Below are 24,712 nucleotides of genomic sequence, written 5' to 3'. Positions count from 1 at the left end.
ATATTTAATATCCTCTTTTGGCAAAAATTGTATTACTGACAGTGTTTAAACTACAGTGTAAAGAAAATGGTTCCATGGCACCATGTAAGATTTTGACACCAAATGGCCAAGGTTTGAATTAACTTATTTATTAAATTAAAAAAATCGGTAAGACAGTTTTCAAAAATACTCCAATCTGTGAAAAAGTCCTTTTAATCCCCATAACAATACCTTGAAAAGCAGGGACATTACAATACAGTTTGTTATAAGTACAACATTGATTTCGCTATATCTTAGTTTATTTTCAACACATATATTTATTATCCAGAAAACAGAAGAAAATGATTTTAGAATGACAACAAATGGAATTCATACAGAAATGTGCACATCCAAGATATCACAAATTGCATATTATACTAAAAAATATTGTAACAATAGAATTTTATGAGCATATTTTTAAAAACTAGTTCCAAAGCACAATTGCAAGTATGTTATCGTAACAACACCAATAATACGTTACAGTAAATTGTATAATGCCATAACACTAGATTTTAATATAAAGTCAACAATTACATGACTAAGAAAGTCAAAGCTTTTAGCTATTTTCCGATTACAACGATATATTTATTATCTTTTATATAAAGGTTTTCATGTAATCTTAATATTGAATATGGGTGCATCAATACAGTTTTACTGCAAATAAATACTATTCAGGTAAAAAAAAGTTGCTTATAATATACCTTGTTTATTCCTTACACTGACATATGTTAGCAAAATATCTGCTAATACTGGGAACATGCACATAAGAGAAAAAGCTATACAATATGAAACAAACTATACATAAATATCTATTTAAATATTAAAAGTGTAGACATATATTTTTCAATAGACAAACTTTTAACTATTCTTTATTCCATGCTGAACATTTTAATACTTTTGGCATAACATCGAGTAATACTGAATTTGTGCCAAATATAAAATCAATTTATTTATCTATATAAATGTATCATCTTGCTCAATGTTTCTATTCTATAACAATATAACTCAGCAGCAAATTGTATAAATATTATAAATATGGATAACTTTAGCCAATCCAAAAGATGACCTTTAGTTAAATCTATCCTTTTGTGGATATGTTATACAAAGTGGTTATCCCATTGTATACAATTGCAAGTCGCATTGGATATCATTACCCACATTTGTTAAGGTTAGTCAAACAAAAATAACCCACAATACACCTATCATCTGGTTCCGGTCAAAACGGTTTTGCAGAAAGTGTCATTTATGTAAGAAAATATGGCCAAAATGGTATAAAGTCGCAAGTAGAAGCTATGCAAACTGTTCGTATGAATAGATTTCCATCATTTATGAAGTGTTTTTAAAGTTTGATAACATTTTGTCAAATAAGTATGACAAAATTTCAGCATGGGCCGAAAAAAACAACGTTTATAATATTCCTTCAATATTAAAAATAGTTTAAAATGGATGGATTAACAATCACAATTTTGCAAGATCAAGTTCTGAAAAATAATGTTAACAAAACATGGTTTGGCAATCAGCTTTGGTAACCAAGTAACCATTTAATACTAATGCACATTAATGCATTTAAATATGTGTATATTCAGCAAAAAATAAGTTGAATTAACATACCATTTAAATGTAAATATCTAATGCATATACGGCATCACACATAATACTTTGGATATATTTGATTGATTGCTTAATACAAACATGCTCAACAAAAGCAGATTCTATTGTACGAATCTGTACATTTGTGAATACAATACTAAATTAACTGTAAAACATAAAATATAAACAAGCTCTTTTTGATTTAAACTTCTTAACAGGAAATATCACAGAGTTACAATACTATGACATGATAATGTATGGAGTAAAAGGACTACCACAATATTCAAAGCAAGAATTAACATAAGATGATAACATCATGTCTTGGTCCTTTGTACACAAAATCATTGTAATGCTTGCAATTAAGTCGACATATATAAAGAGTAAACAAATTAATACAAGTTTAATTAAAGGAGTGTTAAAACACTTCTGAATGATAAAAACTGACGGTTAATATATACTGTAGTACAATATTTATATAACCAAAAGTTATAAATAGCAGTTCACTCTAAATCCAAAAATATGTAATACTTGCAAACATAACAGTTTCGCATTCACTCCATCCTAAATATGTGTGACAAACAAATGCCAAGAAACAAACAAAAAATCACTGCGAAAATCGTAACGCTTTATTCAATAGAAATGCAAAAAATGTAAAAACAAACATAAATGTAATGCATTTTATTCAAAATTGACATTTTTTAAAGTAGTCTTTGTTTTCTCCAATTTTTTGTAATTAAAAGGTACCAAACTGAAGCCTAAACTTTTCAAGGTTTTCTCGCCTCAAAATTTGCCAGCTTGTAAATCATATCACAGAATGCAATGTAGTTGACGTCATCTTTGCCTCCAATCTTCACGTCAAATTGTTGCCATAGCAACTCAAAATCCTGCTGACTCACAAGGCTGCCAAGTTCCAGTTCAGTGAGCACCCGTCTAAACTGCGACCTTGACACTGTGCCATTGTGGACACGATCATAGTCTTCAAACAACGGGAATAACTGCATCTGGTGCTTGCGGACCTTGAAAACACCAATATGGCCATTGAATAACAGTGTGGGGTATAACAAATCAGTGAAAAACAGTATTTATTTTACTTATTATTTATGTTCAATAATTACCTATAATGATTTCCAAATAAGGTAAAAGGCCTAAAAACAACAACATCTAAACAATTACAATAAGCATAAACAACATAGAAGAGCGTTTTCTTTGTTTGACAAGTAAGTGTCAATTTGCACATGAATAGAGGTCATTACAGTATTTCCCCACTTAATTGTAATCTTAATGGCCGTAACAATTTTCTAATCAAACCAAAGTATAGTACAACAATTTACCCAACGGTCATTGAAATTCATAAATCAAAAATAAATTCTTAACCCTTTGCATGCTGGGAAATTTGTCGTCTGCTAAAATGTCGTCTGCTGAATTTCTAAAATTAGCATTTTCTTAGATTTTTTTTCAAAGAATACTATCAGAATAGCAAACAGTTTGGATCCTGATTAGACGCCACCTTCTGTGGCGTCTCATCTGGATCCAAACTGTTTGCAAAGGCCTTTAAAATTTGGTTCCAGCACTGAAAGGGTTAAAGCAGTTTCTCAAGAAAACACTCTCACTCACCTTTTCACTGAGTCTGTCCATGCAAGCCTTGAACCTAGTGAGCTGGTCGGTAGGCAGCTTGTTCCTCTCCCACTCCTCGGGCGGTTTAAACTGCACGACGTCCTCCAGGGGGCGCTTCTCTAGCTCCTTTGATGTGAAGATTGATTCACACTCATCGCAGAATTTTAGGTACTCAACATATTCCGGGTCAGTGTTTGACTGGTACCTACGAACACAAAAGTAACGATTAATCAACTACACTTTTTTTTCTTACCTGTCTTCCAAAATGGACATCTCTGACTGCCTCAGCTCAAAACGACACAAGTCCAGAGCTCTATGGAAAGACTACACAAAGATGATAATTTCCTTAAAATCTCATTGAAGATTACAAAGAACAAATACAGACATGATTTTTGTTTGAAAAAGATAAAACTCAGCCAAAATTTGTAAAACAATGCAATAAAAAAAAGCCCGAGTAAGATTGGTAATCAACCATATAAGATTATTTATAACCCAACCAGGAATTGTGGTGAACAGGTGAAGATTTTTTTCAGAATTCCTCTAACAATCTCTCTAGCGCAAAAATCAATATACCGCCCTATATATTATGTTGATAAAGACATTACTTGGTTTGTTTACAGAGACGTTTTATTAAGTACAAATTATATTCCTTTGATCTTAACCTTTTCACAGAGGAGCATAATAAAAGCGTCCAAGGCAATAAAATGTTTCAAATTGGAATCACTATCTGGATAGGTGGATTCACTAATCCACCAAAGGCATCAACTCCTTTGGCGAAACTATTAAAATACAGTCAGTTTTTTTCTTTCTTACCTGTCTTCCAAAATGGACATCTCAGACTGCCTCAGCTCAAACCGACACAAGTCCAGAGCTCTACGGAATGAAGTCTTCAGCATGCGGCCAGATCGCAGCTTGTCGTAATCTCTCATGAACTCAAGGACACGAATACGCTCTCGGGCCACCTAGAATTTGAATTAAATTGCATCTCAATTTGAAACCTTTTTATTTAAGCTCTTTGGCATCCATAGTCTAAGCTTGTCAAGACATCAGAGTCCATTCCTGGGTAGTACCAGTACTTGCTGTCTTTGAGGAAGAGTGGCACTTTAACCCAGTTGCTTGACAGACATCATATCAACTTCACTCAGTTGACCTCAGATACAGTATATCAAGTACAAACACAATAAAGTTTTTTTTTAAAGCCATTAAAGCAGAAATTTTAAATTGATATTTACATATTAAATGAGAAAAAGAAGGGAAAAAGTGACAAAAATAGGACTACTAAAGCGCTCAATTTTGAATTTCTTGTCTAATAGAAATACTCTTAAAGGGATCTTTTCACTCTTTGGTAAATTGACAAAATTGACAAAAGTTGTTTCAGATTCGCAAATTTTCGTTTTAGTTATGATATTTGTGAGGAAACAGTAATACTGAACATTTACCGTGGTCTAATATAGCCATTATATGCATCTTTTGACGATTTTAAAACCTAAAAATTATAAAGCGTTGCAACGCGAAACGATTGAATAATTTGGAGAGTTCTGTTTTTGTCGTTAAATTTTGTGAAACTACGAAGATTGCTTATATAAGGTATAAAATACGTCAAATATGTGTACTCGGCGGAATAGCTCAGTAGGATAAAGCGTTTTTACTTCAGGACTCTGGCAGGACTCCAGGGGTCACTGGTTCGAAACCTGGTCCGGGCAATGTTCTTTTCCTTTTTTTAATTTTATTCTCGATTTTTTACTGGAGCTTTTACGATCCAATGTTTACATTTATCGATATAAAGCATTTAATGAATAAGTTAAAAAATGCCAAAATCTGTGAAAAGGCCCCTTTAAATATTAAAGGCACTAACATTCACAATTGTTTTTTGGTATTTGAAGGTTTTATCAATACAATTTTAATTATTGACAGTTTGAAGGTGCATGAACATAATAGTGTCACCTTTGTTTTAATCTTCAGGAGCACATTCTCCAGATCTTTGGCAGCATTCAGCTCCGGCAGTGTCTTTCTCTGATTGGCCGTTCTAATGTCCTCTAGACGGCTCACATACATGAACTGTGGTGGCTCGACCGGCTGCAGCTCTGACAGGAACGTCAGGTAGTTGAATCCTGTGTCGTTACAGAACTTCGCCTCAAGTGCGATCATTTCAGGCTCCGTGCAGTGGAGCTCCAACATCGTCAGGCATTGACGGAACTGGGACTTAGTCACGTGACCATTGTTATGCCTAGAACAAAAAGAGGGCATTGAAGCATCTGGAGTTGAGTGAAAACCACCTGTTCTTACTCTAAATGTTCAGACACTTGTAAAAAAATTTTAATTGACGCAATTTTCGAAAATTACTGTCCAAAACTTTACAGACAAACTGACAATATTGCATTTTGTACCAATATTTCCTGTGTTTAGTCACTAAAATGGTTAATTTACCTGAAAATAGTTGTATTTAGCAACTTCGAGAACTTGTACAACTCTTTCTACAATTGGAGCCTATCCAAAACACTTGTTAATTAGGGCCTATGAGGGTCTTGTAAAAGTCCATTGACTTTTCTCATTAATCTACAATACAATAATGGCATGCTCAACCATCAATGTTACAAAGAAGCCTTGCTAGAGGAAAAGTGGGCTTAATGCGTCAAACGTTAACAATATTTTTAAAATTTTCTTTTCAATTTAAGCACAATTTTTTAGCCCAGTTCTAAGAACAACTCAATTTTATAAATATAACTTTCCAGACACTCACTTGTCAAAGTCTTGGAACACTGGTTTAGCCAGGACTCGTCGTTGTTCAGACCTCTGCTGAAGTCTGTCCATGGTAGCATTAAACAGGTCCTTGTGGTCTGTGGACGCGTACCCCCAGTCAACTGTGCCGGGCTTCGGGACGCGGAAGATTTCCTGGGGAGGCACCTTGGTGTCTGGATCCTTCTCAAGATTTGGCTGTGTGAAAACTGAAATATTAAATGGATATGAAGTTTGTTTGTTTGTTTATTTACTGCAAATTTGTTTGTCATAACCACTAGGATTTCAGTCATTTTAACATTCTTACACTTTTCCTGGGTAAGCTGGTTTACCAGTACTAGGGGCGCATACTTGTGCCAGTACTTTAAAACTTCCCTACTTGAATTAGAGGTAAAGGGACAATCCCCACAGAAGCTTTGTGGCTGGGTAAGCAATGTCCTGACAAAATTATATATGAAAATATAAACACAACATATGATGCACAAGGAGTATTTCATCAAATTCCTGGTGGAGTGATGGACATGGTGTCTGCCTAACAACCAGGAGGTCCCTGTTCAATCCTCACTCTGGGAGCATTCAAAAGATTTCCTGCAGAAACACCGCAAAGTACTGGTTGTTTCTAGGAAACAGACTCAAGAGTGCCTCAGTTAGCCTCAGGCTGAACGGAATCCAGGATAAATCCGTAGGCTTAAACTGAGCTAATTAAAGTTTCAAGTTAATTTCTGCAAGATTCACAAAGAAAGATCTTTACATTTATTTGTTATAGGTAAAATAAATGCAGTTTAAAAGGAACAGAATTCCCTCATTGCAAGTGGTTTAACAAGAAAACAATAATGACCAACATTCAGTTTTAATATACATGTGTAAATAAGCCTCACAAGACTCTAGAAAGGGTTATACACCTTATCTTACCTCATTCCTGGGAGGGCATGTTATCCCCTTACTATCAGATTCAAGGGCTATGGACTATAAGAGGAGTATTTTCAGAGATTGAAAAGAGTGAGCTTTATACCCATGCTATTAAGATTGAAACACATAGATGTGCATGTACAAATCTTACTAGAAGTGTTTGATAAGACACATAACGAAAAATGATTGCTAAAAAACATTTGTGTCATACCTGTCTCAACATCCCACAAAAACTTTGTCCACAGCACTTGGTCGTGTTTCTGGGGGTTCTGGTAGACATCGCACAAGAGCTTGTAGTGGCCCTCTGAGAAATCATGCTGACCCAGTTTGCTGAAGCCCAGGAGGCTCATGCCACGCCGGAACTGAGACTTGCTGATTGAGCCGCTGCGAAGGGGATCATAATCTTCAAAGTACTCAGCTACCTGCAATGTTGAAATATAAATCATGTGGACTACACAGGCTAATCTAAGACCACACTTCACACACATGCATTAAGCCCAGTTATCTAAGACCACACTCCACACACATGCATTAAGCCCAGTTATCTAAGACCACACTCCACACACAGGCATTAAGCCCAGTTATCTAAGACCACACTCCACACACATGCATTATGCCCAGTTATCTAAGACCACACTCCACACACATGCATTAAGCCCAGTTATCTAAGACCACACTCCACACACATGCATTAAGCCCAGTTTTCTTGGACCACACTCCACACACATGCATTAAGCCCAGTTATCTAAGACCACACTCCACACACATGCATTATGCCCAGTTATCTAAGACCACACTCCACTCGCATGCATTAAGCCCAGTTATTTAAGACCACACTCCACACACATGCATTAAGCCCAGTTATCTAAGACCACACTCCACACACATGTATTTAGCCCAGTTTTCTTGGACCACACTCCACACACATGCATAAAGCCCAGTTATCTAAGACCACACTCCACACACAGGCATTAAGCCCAGTTATCTAAGACCACACTCCACACACATGCATTATGCCCAGTTATCTAAGACCACACTCCACACACATGCATTAAGCCCAGTTATCTAAGACCACACTCCACACACACATGCATTAAGCCCAGTTATCTAAGACCACACTCCACACACATGCATTAAGCCCAGTTATCTAAGACCACACTCCACACACATGCATTATGCCCAGTTATCTAAGACCACACTCCACTCGCATGCATTAAGCCCAGTTATCTAAGACCACACTCCACACACATGCATTAAGCCCAGTTATCTAAGACCACACTCCACACACAGGCATTAAGCCCAGTTATCTAAGACCACACTCCACACACATTCATTAAGCCCAGTTATCTAAGAACACACTCCACACACATGCATTAAGCTCAGTTATCTAAGACCACACTCCACACACATGCATTATGCCCAGTTATCTAAGACCACACTCCACACACATGCATTATGCCCAGTTATCTAAGACCGCACTCCACACAAATGGATTAAGCCCATTTATCTAAGACCACACTCCACACACATGCATTAAGCCCAGTTATCTAAGACCACACTCCACACACACGCATTAAGCCCAGTTATCTAAGACCACACTCCACACACATGCATTAAGCCCAGTTATCTAAGACCACACTCCCCACACATGCATTAAGCCCAGTTATCTAAGACCACACTCCACACACACGCATTAAGCCCAGTTATCTAAGACCACACTCCACACACATGCATTAAGCCCAGTTATCTAAGACCACACTCCACACACATGCATTAAGCCCAGTTATCTAAGACCACACTCCCCACACATGCATCAAGCCCAGTTATCTAAGACCACACTCCACACAAATGGATTAAGCCCAGTTATCTAGGACCACACTTCACACACATGCATTAAGCCCAGTTATCTAAGACCACACTCCACACACATGAATTAAGCCCAGTTATCTAAGACCACACTCCACACACATGCATTAAGCCCAGTTATCTAAGACCACACTCCACACACATGCATTAAGACCAGTTATCTAAGACCACACTCCACACACACGCATTAAGCCCAGTTATCTAAGACCACACTCCACACACATGCATTAAGCCCAGTTATCTAAGACCACACTCCACACATATGCATTAAGCCCAGTTATCTAAGACCACACTCCCCACACATGCATTAAGCCCAGTAATCTAAGACCACACTCCACACAAATGGATTAAGCCCAGTTATCTAGGACCACACTTCACACACATGCATTAAGCCCAGTTATCTAAGACCACACTCCACACACATGAATTAAGCCCAGTTATCTAAGACCACACTCCACACACATGCATTAAGCCCAGTTATCTAAGACCACACTCCACACACATGCATTAAGACCAGTTATCTAAGACCACACTCCACACACATGCATTAAGCCCAGTTATCTAAGACCCACAGTCCACACACATTCATTAAGCCCAGTTATCTAAGACCCACACTCCACACACATGCATTAAGCCCAGTTATCAAAGACCACACTCCACACACATGTATTAAGCCCAGTTATCTAAGACCACACTCCACACACATGCATAAAGCCCAGTTATTTAAGACCACACTTCACACACATGCATTAAGCCCAGTTATCTAAGACCACACTCCACACACATGCATTAAGCCCAGTTATCTAAGACCACCCTCCACACACATGCATAAAAGCCCAGTTATCTAAGACCACAATCCACACACATGCATAAAGCCCAGTTATTTAAGACCACACTCCACACACATGCATTAAGCCCAGTTATCTAAGACCACACTCCACACATATGCATTAAGCCCAGTTATCTAAGACCACACTCCACACACATGCATTAAGCCCAGTTATCTAAGACCACACTCCACACACATGCATTAAGCCCAGTTATCTAAGACCACACTCCACACACATGCATTAAGCCCAGTTATCTAAGACCACACTCCAGACACATGCATTAAGCCCAGTTATCTAAGACCACACTCCACACACATGCATTCAGTCCAGTTATCTAAGACCACACATGCATAAAGCCCAGTTATCTAGGACCACACTCCACACACATGCATTAAGCCCAGTTATCTAAGACCACACTCCACACACATGCATTAAGCCCAGTTATTTAAGACCACACTCCACACACATGCATTAAGCCCAGTTATCTAAGACCACACTCCACACACATGCATTAAGCCCAGTTATTTAAGACCACACTCCACACACATGCATTAAGCCAAGTTATTTAAGACCACACTCCACACATGCATTAAGCCCAGTTATTTAAGACCACACTCCACACACATGCATTAAGCCCAGTTATCTAAGACCACACTCCACACACATGCATTAAGCCCAGTTATCTAAGACCACACTCCACACACATGCATTAAGCCCAGTTATCTAAGACCACACTCCACACACATGCATTAAGCCCAGTTATCTAAGACCACACTCCACACACATGCATTAAGCCCAGTTATTAAAGACCACACTCCACACACATGCATTAAGCCCAGTTATTTAAGACCACACTCCACACACATGCATTTAGCCCAGTTTTACCAGAATGCAGCTCATTTAATGAAAGTTGACAGTTAAGTGGCTTAACTTGGAATTTTTTACCTTGAGGTTATTAGATCAAACAAATAATGTCATCCAACAAATTTCAGTCTGGCATTGTTCATAATCTGATTCTTTCACTGTATTTACTTGGAAACCAAGAAAAAAATCAGTGAAAGATATCAAGATTATTTCCTATACAACACATTAATGCATAAATATAAATGTTAACAGAAAATACACACAATCTATCAGTGGATCCTAGGCAAAAGTTGCAGCTACCTATCAAATAAATATTTTGAATTCTTAAATGTACTGAAGTCACTACTGTTTTATTACTTGGTCAATTTAAAACATTGTCAGTATTAACGCAAGAATATTGTGTATAGCGTGCATTACTAAGCCCCTATAAACCATTGAAAACAATAAAACACATAGGGAATGAATATGACATGAATGTGGTATTTCAAATGGTTGTATCACAAATCGAATGTGTCCTTGCATGAGTTCATTTTGTAAATACCTTTTTGGTAATATTGCAAGTCACCAACACAACAAATGATGTGTAAATTCCAAACATAAAAATATATTAATATTGAATAACATGAATATTTACACAACATCCTGACATCATTATGATTTGTACACTAAAGATGTCATTCAAGTCAGAATTTTCCAGCAATTAACTGCAGAAAATGATTTCTTAGAAAGAGTTCATATAAATTCTATCTGATGTTTTTATACCAAAATCAGTAGAGTCCAATTACCTATAGGTATATATGTATAATACAATGAACTCATACCCTCAGCCTGTTAGTGAGAACAATGGAGCGAATCCTGGCCATCAAATCCTCATAGCTGACATTGCTATCAGCCGCTGTGGTCTCACGTTCCTTCACTGGCGTGTTGGTGCGACCTTTCTGACTCAGGTCTGCATCGTCCATAGTGTGCCCAACAAACTCTGAAAAACAAACAGCATACATGTTGTAAGATTGTTTTACAGCATACATGTTGTAAGATTGTTTTACAGCATACATGTAAGATTGTTTTACAGCATACATGTTGTAAGATTGTTTTACAGCATACATGTTGTAAGATTGTTTTACAGCATACATGTTGTAAGATTGTTTTACAGCATACATGTTGTAAGATTGTTTCATTTCTTAAAAACAACTGTCTACTGAATTATCGATTTATTTAAGACTTAAGTCCATAAGACACCAATGCCTCATCAGTCTCAAAACTCTATATCAAAAACAAGCTGTTTATGTCATGTACCTTTATCAACAGCCTGTACAAAGGCCGGGTAGTTCACATCACCAGTGGCAGGATCTTCAAACTTCTGCAGTAGCAACTTGAGGTCTTCAGGGGCCACATTAAGGGACAGAAAGTGAAGAATTCTCCCAAACTGAGTAGGAGTGACAACACGTGTGTAGGCAATTCCCTGAAATCAAGAGCATCTTACATGCGGCTATACTGAGATCTTTTTTCTATGATATCTAATGACTTTATATAAACCATGCCTAATGTTCACAATAATAACTTAGTCTAAAACTTAATATTTATCAGTAAAGGTGTTCACTGAAAATCAGTTTTGATTGTTCGTCTAATACCAATATTTTCTGATGCATACAACAAACCTAATGAAATGTTCAGATTATAAAAAATATCCTTTGAGAAACATGCATTTTAGCTTATAGATGCTCAGAAAATGCTCTAGCACACCAGTTACCTACCCTGTCATAATCCTTGAAGTAAGGGTACATCATCAGCCGACGTCTGCGCACATTGTCTGATATCTGGCTCAGGATTTCTTCCAGTCGACTTTCCTGGGTCTCAGTCAAAGGCTTCAAGCCCTACGTGGAAAGACAGACAGATACATACAGTTATTGCAGGACACTTACAGGGATATAAATAAGCCAAAGCCAACATCCCATTATGCCATTACTGGGTCACAAGGTTTTGTACACGTTCTGTTTCCAAAAGGAACCGAGAGAAAGCGTGGGCAACTGTGGGTAAAATTTTAGTTTTTATTCCTGATGAATAATAAAAATGCATATCAGCAGTATTATAGACACATATAAAATTGTTGTCAATAAAGTTGTGATGGTATTATCAAGAAAAATTCAAACTCAATTTTGAAATCTCTTTGTATATAATAGTTGCGATTGGGAGTCAAAATCACTTCTACAAAATGGCAATCTTTCATGAAAATCTTGCCCACATAGCATAACAGTTACAAATGGTGTTCATGCTTACACTTCTTATTCATAAATTTAATCATACTAATTTAAACTACTTATTTTCCCAGGCCAACATATACATTATAATTTTTTTTTTAAAGATAAACACCAATTGTCTTTTCTATTGCAAGTTGAGTATTAAATCGTCAATCATCTTTAGTGCAGGCCTTTTCTACTGTTTGCTTGGTTAACAATATCTAACCCTTTAAAAAGCAAACTAATACTGCTCTATTAAGTAAAACAAGCAAATTCGTTGAATTGATATCCCCCGCCAATATGCTTCTGGACACAAAAGCGTTATATTTTACACTCAAAAAAGCATTTTTTTCAAGATACAAAGGGCAATAACTCCGTTATTAACAGATATTAACAGATGGTGTACAATGCCATTTGGCATGCATCATCCTCTTATCCATATATATACTCATACCAAGTTTCAATGAAATCCACTTCCAAGATATGGCTCTGGTCGGACTGAAAGATGGAAGGACGGAAGGATTGAAAGACGGACGGACAGACATCGCCTATGGCGGGGGATAATAAAGAAATACCTTCCAATCCTATAATCTGGCGAATTTCAGAATGTAACGTTCCCAAAATGCTTATACAAATATCAGTGATTACCTACCCTTGACAGTGCCCCTCTCACAGGCCTGGTTACATTCTGCAGTGGTTTCTTCTCCAAGTCAGGGATGGTGAATGCTGGAATGACATTAGAAAGGGATTGAAAGAAGAAAAGGCCCACATTCCAAGGGCATACAAAGCCCCTAGGTTATCATAGAAGACAAGTGTAATAAGTATGGTCATTGTACACATCTACACACTCTGGAACTTCAGCTGCAAGAGACCTTATTGCCACGTGGTCCTATGTGGCCAAACATCGAGATGCAAACCAGATGTATCAGACATTATAAACAAACATTCAACAAACACACAAACATGAAAAAATGGATTCAGGCAGTTTCAAACTTCCAATAATTAGTGCAGTGCCAAGGCCATATGTTACTTTTCAACTATGTTTCATAAAAGTAGTGGATATGATGTTTATCTAGTGACTGTGACCTCATGGGTTCAAGTAGTGGATATGATGTTGATCTAGTGACTGTGATCTCATGGGTTCAGTAGTGGATATGATGTTCATCTAGTGACTGTGACCTCGTGGGTTCAAGTAGTGGATATGATGTTCATCTAGTGACTGTGACCTCATGGGTTCAAGTAGTGGATATGATGTTCATCTAGTGACTGTGACCTCATGGGTTCAAGTAGTGGATATGATGTTCATCTAGTGACTGTGACCTCATGGGTTCAAGTAGTGGATATGATGTTCATCTAGTGACTGTGACCTCATGGGTTCAGTAGTGAATATGGCGTTCAATTTCATCTAGTGACTGTGACCTCATGGGTTCAGTAGTGGATATGATGTTCATCTAGTGACTGTGACCTCATGGGTTCAGTAGTGGATATGATGTTCATCTAGTGACTGTGACCTCATGGGTTCAGTAGTGGATATGGTGTTCATCTAGTGACTGTGACCTCATGGGTTCAGTAGTGGATATGATGTTCATCTAGTGACTGTGACCTCATGGGTTCAAGTAGTGGATATGATGTTCATCTAGTGACTGTGACCTCTATGTTCAGTAGTGGATATGTTTATCTAGTGACTGTGACCTCATTGGTTCAGTAGTGGATATGATGTTCATCTAGTGACTGTGACCTAATGGGTTCAGTTGTGGATATGGTGTTCATCTAGTGATTGTGACCTCATGGGTTCAAGTAGTGGATATGATGTTCATCTAGTGACCAGGGTTGTCATTATGGTTGTAAACAAAGGATTATTTTGGAATAGTAACCGATTGGGCCGGGGGTCAAGGGGGAAGCATAGGCCCCCTTGTAGGTCCAGGGCAAGGCCCTGGTAGTGGGGTCAGGGGGGCGAAGCCCCCCGACCGAAAACGAATTCTATACATTTTAGGGACAAAATGCTATTCTCAGAGCATAAAAAAGTTAAAATGGGGTCTAAAAAGAATAGAAAATTTTAAGATTTTCACATTTTAAGTATTCTGTACAATGTAAAAACATCTTATAATGATAGATCTTTGCATGTTCCAATTCTATCCATTACCCGATAATCAAGCATTATTACGATTTCTTTTTTTTCAAAACCAAATTACGGCCAATATTGACGATGAATGTCGTCCGCCATTTAACGCAAATGCATATACAAATTGAATTGTGGGATTGGGGAATTCCCATTGTACATGCGTGAATCACGTGACGCGATTTGAGAGCATTGAGAACCGTTTATATTTAGTAATTACAACAAATCAACGACTCAAATTAAACTGTTACATGTACCTCCTTTCAGAAAATTTTGCGAAAGTGAAAGTTAGTTTCTGAGAATAAAAACGCGTCTTTCTTTAAATTGTACCGAGTACTTGTCATTCCGGATCGTGATATAACTTGTCAGTTCATTCATGCGTGTAGACCTATATGTATGCATAGTTTGGCAATCTCAAAACACGTTATTTACCTATTTATTATATTATTTATGTGTAATGACCATTTGTATAACAAACTGCATTATTTAATTGAAATATTTTCAAATGCGTTTAATTAAATGTGTTATCCAAAATCATTTTCAGATTTAATTATTCGCGGAAAATTAAGAAAATTCTAGCAACAGAGACACATTTCTCGTGTTTTTCATGTACAGATGAAAATCATGCCAAAATTAGACTTCATGTATAACATCACGTCATTTTTCCTCGGGGAAAACGTTGACCTTAATATTTAGATGCTGAATAACAACTTCGTAGCGCAGAGGTTGCTAATATCTTTTATTTTGGCAGAAAAGAGCATTTTTTAATATGAGGAAACTTTTCCTCTAACTAAAAAAACTAGTTAATTACGTTCTACAGTGCTACATTCGTTGAGATACGGTCAGTAATAATCTGTTAAATGTACAGCTATTTGATACAGTTTCACATGGGGTCGGCGTGTATTCGGCTGCCTGAGCGCTGATTGGTTGACGTGCTTACCAAGAAGTATTTGATTGACAGCTGGAAAAATCAATATTGGCCACTCGCTGAGAAATTCATTGAAAACAGTAGCTCTTAGGCGGAGTTAACGGACTGACTGAATGACCGGGCGTCGCTCTACTATACTACGGTTATTATGCGTGATAAAAACTTCCGATCGCAATTTTAAAGATTCGGGAAAAACAACCGATTTTCTGGCGATTTTAACCGATGAATTCGATCGGCAATCGGTTAATAATGACAACCCTGCAGTGACTGTGACCTCATGGGCTCGATCCCCACAGTGAGGGCATTCTTTAGATCTCCCCCAGAGACGTCAGGAAACAGACTTAAGAGCGTTTCAATATGCCTTAGGCCTTCGATGTAATCAAGCTAAAATAAATAGGTTTAAACTTATGAATGGTTATCATTTACTTAGTACATTCTAAACTGCGTGTTAAATATGCAATTTTTTGGGTGTTAGGATACAGGCACATATGAAATATTTTTTTTTAATCTGAATGTAACCATAAATGAAACTATCTGACTTTGTGTCCACTTTGTTACCACTGATTTACTTCACTCAAGATTTTATGGGTGATAAATGTAGACTGAATGTAGGGTAATTTGTGGTAATTTTAAACACACACTAGCTACTAATTTATATTTCTAATGGCAATAAAAAAACAACAACAATAAAACAAATATAAAATCAGATACGGAGAGATCGATAACTACAAAGTGTACAGAATGCTGCCTTCATAGTAAAGGTGTAAAAAAGGACCAGATTTGCAACATTTGATAAAGTTTGCTAAATAGAGAAAAATGTTGTACTAAAACACTTAAGGTATAAAGCATAGTCACTTTACATGCCATTGAATACATGTATTTGCAAATAAATATTAAATTTTAAAATATATGCACTCTTATTTGGCAATGACCAGTCAAGCAAAAAGGTGCAAGGAGTTATTTTGCTTTTATTTTTTTTCTCATAAGAAGCATTTACCATTCTCCATGATATCGCAGAATTCCTTGTACTTCACTCGACCATCTGGTTGCCTGTAGTACTCGACCACTTTTTGGATTTCAGCACGAGAAAGTTGTGCCTCTTTGCCAGCAGCCAGTGCTAAACCACACACAAACTGGTTCTCTGTGATGATTCCACTTCTCAGTTTGTCATGATCCTTGAAGAACTCTGTCGTGCGGATCCCGTTCTTGAAGACAGCTACACGGATTTTGTCGAAGATAGTGTTTAGATCTGGATCAGGGGTCAGCTATGGTATTCAAATGATAAACAGTGAGAACACAATCTTAAGTACATTATATATTAAGACATCACACATAATTGAAATTTATATAAGTATTGAAAACCTCTTAATTATTCCATGAACCAACATACAAATGCATATGGAAAACATGAGATTTAAATATTTAATATGATAAACTGTCACAAAGATAAATTTGGACCTTTTTAGTTTGGTTTAAATCAGTGTGATATGTTTTTTTAGATTGACAGAATTTAATCCTCAGAAACATGACTGGCATACATTATGATCTGATTGTTTGTTCACAGTTTGTAGAATAAAAATATATGTGTATATAAATAGTGCATTCTGTAGTTATAAATTCGTGTGGTATGTGTTGATTATGCTTCTTTAAAATTATATTGTTGTTCACAGATTAAACACAAGTAAATACATGTTAAGATGATAGTGTGTATATAAGAAAGAGAATTTGAACATTTAGACAGAGATAGAAACTGGCGGAACTCCGCAATAGAACGTTGTTATTTGTAATTTGTGATATTAAATCATATTGTTAAAACTAGGGATGCAAGAGGTTACAAAAACCATTAACTGGTTAACCTTTTGCCGTAACCGGTTATTTACCGGTTAACCAAAACGCCTAAAGTAGTTATAATGACTAAGAGTACGTAAAAAATGTCATACCGCTCGAACCGTACAATATGAACAAAAGTAATTTCAAATTTGTCATCGCTTGCATTGATAACATGCCAGTTTCGTAATAATATGTATTATATAATTTATTTTAATAATTTTTTAAATGTATGCTATATATATATTTTATTTTTTCCTACGTAAATGCATTTGAGGAAAAAAAAAGAACTACAAAATCTTCATTTTCACGTGTTATTAACTTATTTTTGGTTGGGCCGCTTATATCACGTTCGCTCACAAAAATGGTGTTCATTCTGTTTTCATTTTTGAAACTCAAAATGACTTAATATTCAAATGATTTCTTTCCTTCCAGTTCGACGTAAAGTTGGTGGATCAACAAACCCGCATCTCTTCTTATTCGATAATTGCATATTTTGTTGTGTGCATTTTAGCGTCTGTAGCCGAAGTATTATTGTTTGATATTTATTATAAAGGACACGAATGCAAATGAAATTAATTCTAAATAAACTGTAAGTTGTAAATTTAATAACTTATATAATCAGTATAGTTAGTTAATAGCGAATTAACTAAGTATTATGATCTCAAATACTGATAGTTACGTTTGTTTGTTAACGTACCATAGCACGCCAAATTTTAAGCAATTACACAAATACTAAATGTAGCGGTTTTATTTTTTAATATTTTTAATTGATGTTTAACTATTTAATAAGTTAATAATATGCTTTCATTAATAACACTTACATCGGACGGTAATAGCCGAATCGTTGGACGTAAATTATACTAATGATATTATATTCTGATTAAGAAATACGCCGTTAACTTGCCAAAATTTTAAATACGAATGCAATTCTTGATAAAATTGTAACTTATAAACACAGTATTTTCAAGACCAATCTGTGTTTAATATTGGTTAACAAAACATCAAAATAAGCCGTCCAATTTATCAATTGATTTTTATCGCGAGTTCTATAAAGTGTAAATTATGTCTTCGCTAATAGCTCACACTCCCCGCAGTTCGCTAGTTACATTTTCGCGAGTCAAACAAAACAATAGGGCCAATCATCAAAACGTTACCCCTTTTTGTTATCACAAAGGTATTGATTTATTGCTTTATTACTTTTATTGTTGACACATTATTTATTACCGTCGATGGTGTGGCATGTTGTTTTAACTAATCGCCAGCCGAGTTGGCAGTACGTCATGTGCAAAAAGTAAATTGTACGAATTATTCCCTGAAACAAACATAATCAAATACTTTTTGGCCAGGTTAACCTTTTCCCGAAAATGTAACCGGTTAATTGATCGTTTCGGTAGGTTAACCGGTTAACCTCATGCATCCCTTTGTGAAAAAACAATGAATGACAGAATTGATTTGACCACTGATGAATGGATAGATGTAATAACGGAGTCATTCTTGCAAGATTCAATGAAGTAATTTTTGTTAATTTTTAAAGTACAGTTAATGAATACAATATGTCACAAATGCTGGATCCAAACATACCATGACACTAGTTATGTCCACATAAGTGCTTGGTGACTCAATCAGCTCTTTTTCCTTGGCAACCTGATTGCCTATAGCAACAATGTCGTGATGTAGGTTGAGATAGTTGAGCAAACCCGGTCGGTCCGGGTCTCGGTACTTCTGCACCAACAAGTTCATGTCTGCCTCGCTGACATCGGGGGGACCCGGAAAACTGCGGTAAAACTAGAATAAAACAAGAGGGACATATATTAACATACAGCTCCAAAGTTTCGGGGTATAAGATCAAGAATATTTGGTTTATGATCTTATTGCATTGCAGTATTGGTTACATAAAATATGTTCATACATGTAGCTATATATAACCTAAGCCCATGAGAACATCAAAATGTGTCAGTGTTGTCATACATTTTTAATCACTTTAGATCTTGTGGACTGAAAAATCATGAATCACAATAGGGCCTCATGGATTCATGGTTGTTGCTTTTTGTCTTATGCAAATACCATAGGAATCAGTTTTTTCCAAATTTCAACTGTCACTGAGATACTTTTTGTCCTAATGTACTTGCCAAAACTTAGCTATGAAACCAAAATCATTTTTTAATTCTCTGCCCTGGATTTGGATAGTGTTTCTTTCGACAATATGCTAAAAACATGTACAGTAGAAAATTGGACACTGGAATAAAACCAATGGTTTCTTTTTTTAAACAACTGAGCCATTCAGGCATTGCTTCTTTAGGCTATAAAAATCGTACTAAGTCTTTAAATCAGATTGACGAAAAAAAAGAAAAGTTTTAAAATATCGTATTTTTTACAATGATTAGTTTATATTGATTAAAATGTCACGACTGATATATACCAGTCGTGATATTTTAATCAATATAAACTAATAATTGTAAAAAAATACGGTATTTTATAACTTTTCTTTTTTTTCGTCAATCTGATTGACGGTCCCTTTAAGTAAACAAATGCAACATGTAGTTAGGACTATAACCTGGCTTTCCGTGACCACCCCCATATGATGTCGATCAAAGTCTTCGTAGCATGTCCGCAAATTGACACCATGGTAACTGTAGAATTGCTCTATATGACGGAGAAGCTGCACCAAGCGTCTTTCAGCCCCGGGAGAAAGTGGGCGCACTGTGCGAATGGTGCCCAAGCTTTAAAGCAATCATATTAGAGATTAATTATTTCAGTTACCAATAAAATAGGCAGAGAATGAAGAGGATCAAACAAGGAATTCAAAAAGCATCAATACATATTGTTATCAGTAATTAAAATTAAGTCTTCTTTTAAATGATCAGGTCTACAGGATTTATGTTTAGTGCAGTGTTGGATATTATTCCGATACAAAAGATAGATACTTTAACTGAAATATTGTTTTAATCATGTGTCCTTCAGGTTATTATTATAAAAAGAAAACAATGTCAACTTCAACAATAAATTTGTTGGATCAATTTCAATTATTAAGATATTAAATATCTTCAAATTGGGAAAGTTTGTTGGAAATTAAGATACATGAAATGCCTTTCAAAGATGTTCTTGTTCATAAAAAATATTAGCCTATTATGATTATAAATAACATTCTATGAAAAGGAGCTTAATAGAAATACTCTTTGCTCTTACAATTCTGGGGGCTCAATCCTCTGGGACTCAGGATTCCTGTTTAAATCTTTCGCGTTGAAGTTCTGGTCAATCTCATCACAGAACAGCTTGTAGTTGATGAACTGGCCGTTTCCCTTGATGTCGTAGTTTCTGCGAACGATTTCTTCTTGTTCTGGCGTAAGTTGAATACCAAGAGTCTGCCACAAGCATCTTGAAAACTGAGGAACTGAAGGCATAAAACATGAGTTGTTAACCCTTTGCATGCTGGGAAATTTGTCGTCTGCTAAAATGTCTTCTGCTGAATTTCTAAAATTAGCATTTTCTTCGATTGTTTTCAAAAAATACTATCAGAATAGCAAACAGTTTGGATCCTGATGAGACGCCACATTTTGTGGTGTCTCATCTGGATCCAAACTGTTTGCAAAGGCCTTCACAATTCGGTTCCAGCACTGAAAGAGTTAAAAACATGTTGCAAAATGTGCAGTGATTTTTATTGGGTTTTTGTTCAATTATTTATAAAAATTAACTCTAAACTTGTCTTTTTTTGTTTTATTGCAACATAAGTCTTGGCCGTTTGCAGAAATGGGCAGATAATGCAGATCAAATGATTTAGAAGTTGCATGAGTGCTTTTCCCATGATTTGGAAATTTAAATCAATGACAAAGTTATAACATCCATAAAAAGCGCAAACAAAATGCCAAATGAACAAAACCTTATACACAAAGAAACTTCCCTTTTGTTTTAACAATAAAATAAATGTGATATTGTTAAATCTGGTTGTGCGCTATGCACATGATTTGTGACACTGCTTGAAAAAAGGCTATTTGATAGGTCTTTCTGTAAATCATGAATTTATTTTGTGTATAGATATCAGTCTATTGTATTTTGACATAGTTTAGTTATATATAATTTTTTTTTATATATAACTAAACTATGTCAAAATACAATAGACTGATATCTATACACAAAATAAATTTATTAAAAATGTATATCATCAAAAGGTCCTGGTTGCTTATTATCAGAAAAAATATATACATATAAAAGCAGAACAAGCAGATAAAACCGGAGGGAGAGTGGCTCTGAAAATTTATTTTGGGGCCTGCAATTAACCAGAAACCTAATACTTTAAATTCCTAAAAGAAACAACCTCTGGCAAACAAAAAAGCAGGGTTAAATACCTGTTACAAATCCTGATCTCAGCTTATCAAAGTCTTGAAAGAACTCTGTCACTCTTATTCGCTTTGTCTGCGCCAGAGTTCTTATTGAATTATGGAAATTCTCCAATGCCGCTGTAGCAGCCATTTTTTCCTAAAACAAAAAATAAAAAATCAAGGAATAAAAATGCATCTTATAGACACTATATAAATAATTCAGTCTTTGAAATAGATCTGCTTAAAGATTTATGATGTTTAAATTGCAATAATGAATGTTACAATTATGACATGACCCTCTGTAGTAGCATGGAAAACTTAATATGGGCACAATTTAACTGTCACATTAGCTTTAACAATGCATTTTTTCACCATTTTATCAGGCCACATGGATTTTTTCCTTCTGTGTGAATGGACATTTTCACAATTTTGGGACATTCGCAGCTCAAATTTTTACAATTTCAAGAAGTTTACGACTCAAATTTTCACAATTTCAAGAAGTTCACGACTCTAATTTTCACAATTTTAGAAAGTTCGCCACTCATTTTTGCGACTCATTTTCCCACAAAATAGGGGGTCCAAGGCTGCTTCACAAAAACAGGAATAAAAGGTCTGTTTGGATTTAGTTGCAATAATCTAACTCCCAGTTATTGACCCCCAGAGTCGCTTGGAGTTGCAACTGCTTACGGCATTTTCCATGTCAAGTCCCCCGCCGAGAATCCGGGCGGCAGTTTAATCCGAAATATTAGCCACATAAACTATTTTCTGGCATAAATAAACACAAATAGATCGTAAATATATCCATAATGCGCAAATAAAAACAACTTAAATGATATGTAATGCTCGCATAATATTGATATATATCCAAAGTTTCAAACATGTCAACGGTTCTTTAAAATGTATATGTTTTTGCAATTGACAAAGCCGAGTATTCCGAGTAATTCCGAATTCAATAATACGCTATAGACCATCTCCGGAATCCTCAGCAAGATAAATCTCGTGTCTAATCTACCAATCGTAATATACAGACAATCTACAGCACATCCATAAGATAGATCGAATCGTCATTTCAAAACTTCGGCTTTCGGTTTAATAACAGGTTTTGTATAAAGTTTTTGTTTTGAGTATTTCTCCACAATTCACTCTCAAATTGATATCGGCAAAAACAGGTATTGTGTTTGTAACAATGTATTAGGTTGATTTAACTCAAATTTATAGACATAATTTTTTGACATTAAAAAATGGGTTACAAGGAAGAACTCTGAGCTGTACGTATGTACTTATAAAAGCTCAGAGCATTCAAGAAGAACTATGTTTGGATTGAGAAAAATTGCTGTGTTTTGATTAAATTGGAAAATTAGTACTATGCAAACAAATGCTTTGAAATTGAGAGTTTTCACTATTATATTTACTAAGATTCAACTGATATTCAGCAAATTATAGAGCTGGATGCAAACTGAACTAAATGTTTAGACATATTTATATTTTGTATTGCAAACCTTCAATTGGGAATTTTTAGATCACATGCAGTTGGGAAAAATATAGAATTTTTTCCTTTGGAATGGGGCAGAATACTTGCCTTAAATTTCAAATCAAAAAGCACTGTAAGATGTTTGTAGTATATTTACTACAGCCACAGACCAGACATAAATTATAGTAATTTGTTGCAACTTTGAAGCATGAACATTATATGTATGCAATCTTATGACAATTAATCAATAGAAACCTTACAGGGTTGAAAATACCCCACTCCAGGATATAGCTCAACCACAAGAAACAGTATAAAATGTAAAAGTGCATTATGGTATCTCTTCTAGAATCACAATGAAGTTCAAGTCAACACAAAATAACGATAGCCACATATAAAAAAAATTGATTAACAACAAATTAAATAGTTCTGGGGACGATTGAACTTTACCGGTACGCAACACTTAACATCAAACAGTGTACCCTAACCCTAACCCTTAACACATAACAACTAACGCAACACCTTTTTAGTTGTTATCCTATATACTTCCTTAGTATCGGGGGCTACCGCCCCCAAACCCCCGCTTTGTCGATAGTGGTAAACAACTGCGTACCGGTAAAGTTCAATGTAGCCCAGTTCTGCCTACCATAGGTAATTGCATAACTGAAAAGTTCACTTTTATACATTTTCCTGCTAAACTCATGGCAAAACACCCTAAGCCAAGACTACCAGTTCTGACTGTTCATTGACAGTCACCATAAACACTTGTATTAGAATAATTTTACCGTATTTTCTTTTAGTTATTGTTTTAAAGACCACTCTTTTTGCGTTTTGTTGTATTCTGAATGCGAATTATTTCAGCTACCTGAAACAGGCTGAAGCTAAAGTCCTTAGGCTTAGGCTAAGACTAAGTTGCAGTTTGAATCTTTAGACTTTACTCATATAACAAAATAATCAATCAGCATGTACTTACGTTTTTTTCATAAACTGCACTAAAACATATTAAGTATGTGCAATAAGAGTAATGTTATAATGCATAAACATTTTACCAGACAAGATGTTGTTAAGAAAGTCGGTTTGTAAACTCTATCCGCCAAATAACCATTTGTTGAACTGTTGCTTGGATACTACACGCTTCCGGACTTCAATTTCCGGTTTATCAGGAACTTTACAAATAATTCGATCGGCTACTGACTATAAAGGCTAAATTCCAGTAAATGTTAAAATTCGTGTTCTGTTCTTTGATCAATGAATGTCCTTGTATAATTCATGTTCAGTTCAGCTGTAAAATTGTTTTATATGCCGTTTTGATGCTTTTGGTTTTTCCTGGTTGCAACCGTAGCCCTATATTTAGTAGGCTCCTGCATACAATATTGAGCTGTGTGAT

General features: G+C 35.7%; 1 protein-coding gene and 1 long non-coding RNA gene across 4 annotated transcripts; both read right to left on the bottom strand.

Moving 5' to 3' along the window:
* Window positions 1-260: 260 nt before the first annotated feature.
* On the bottom strand, window positions 261-24,497 carry LOC127847692 (uncharacterized). 2 transcript variants are annotated; one of them, XM_052379760.1, is made up of 16 exons: window positions 24,375-24,497; window positions 21,885-22,014; window positions 20,728-20,932; window positions 20,096-20,261; window positions 19,123-19,326; window positions 16,709-16,976; window positions 13,317-13,390; window positions 12,182-12,301; window positions 11,724-11,889; window positions 11,249-11,406; window positions 7,079-7,289; window positions 5,963-6,167; window positions 5,167-5,449; window positions 4,036-4,184; window positions 3,223-3,427; window positions 261-2,624 (listed from the first exon to the last, which is right to left on the bottom strand). In XM_052379760.1, exons 2-16 carry the CDS (start codon window positions 22,006-22,008, stop codon window positions 2,373-2,375), a joined length of 2,790 nt encoding a protein of 929 aa, XP_052235720.1. In that variant the 5' UTR covers window positions 22,009-22,014; window positions 24,375-24,497; the 3' UTR covers window positions 261-2,372. The 2 variants fall into 2 exon arrangements, with proteins under 2 accessions (XP_052235720.1, XP_052235721.1); XM_052379761.1 differs by having other exon boundaries at window positions 24,299-24,456.
* Window positions 13,397-16,699, bottom strand: LOC127847693 (uncharacterized). 2 transcript variants are annotated; one of them, XR_008034123.1, is made up of 3 exons: window positions 15,986-16,699; window positions 14,222-14,314; window positions 13,397-14,031 (listed from the first exon to the last, which is right to left on the bottom strand). It is a non-coding gene; the product is annotated as an uncharacterized LOC127847693 (long non-coding RNA). The 2 variants fall into 2 exon arrangements; XR_008034124.1 differs by having other exon boundaries at window positions 14,268-14,314.
* Window positions 24,498-24,712: the final 215 nt, after the last annotated feature.

Source organism: Dreissena polymorpha, chromosome 10 (genome assembly GCF_020536995.1).
Source record: "Dreissena polymorpha isolate Duluth1 chromosome 10, UMN_Dpol_1.0, whole genome shotgun sequence".
Taxonomy (NCBI): domain Eukaryota; kingdom Metazoa; phylum Mollusca; class Bivalvia; order Myida; family Dreissenidae; genus Dreissena; species Dreissena polymorpha.
Note: the sequence above shows the minus strand (reverse complement) of the source record. Positions and strands in the feature narration are given on the sequence as shown.

Excerpts from the sequence above, each read along its gene's own strand:
- LOC127847692 (XM_052379760.1), bottom strand. The coding sequence starts at position 22,008 with ATGGCTGCTACAGCGGCATTGGAGAATTTCCATAATTCAATAAGAACT. Across the intron at positions 6,168-7,078 it reads TTTGTGGGATGTTGAGACAG|TTTTCACACAGCCAAATCTT; the intron begins GTATGACACAAA and ends TTAATATTTCAG. Across the intron at positions 4,185-5,166 it reads TCCTGAAGATTAAAACAAAG|GTGGCCCGAGAGCGTATTCG; the intron begins GTGACACTATTA and ends TTCAAATTCTAG.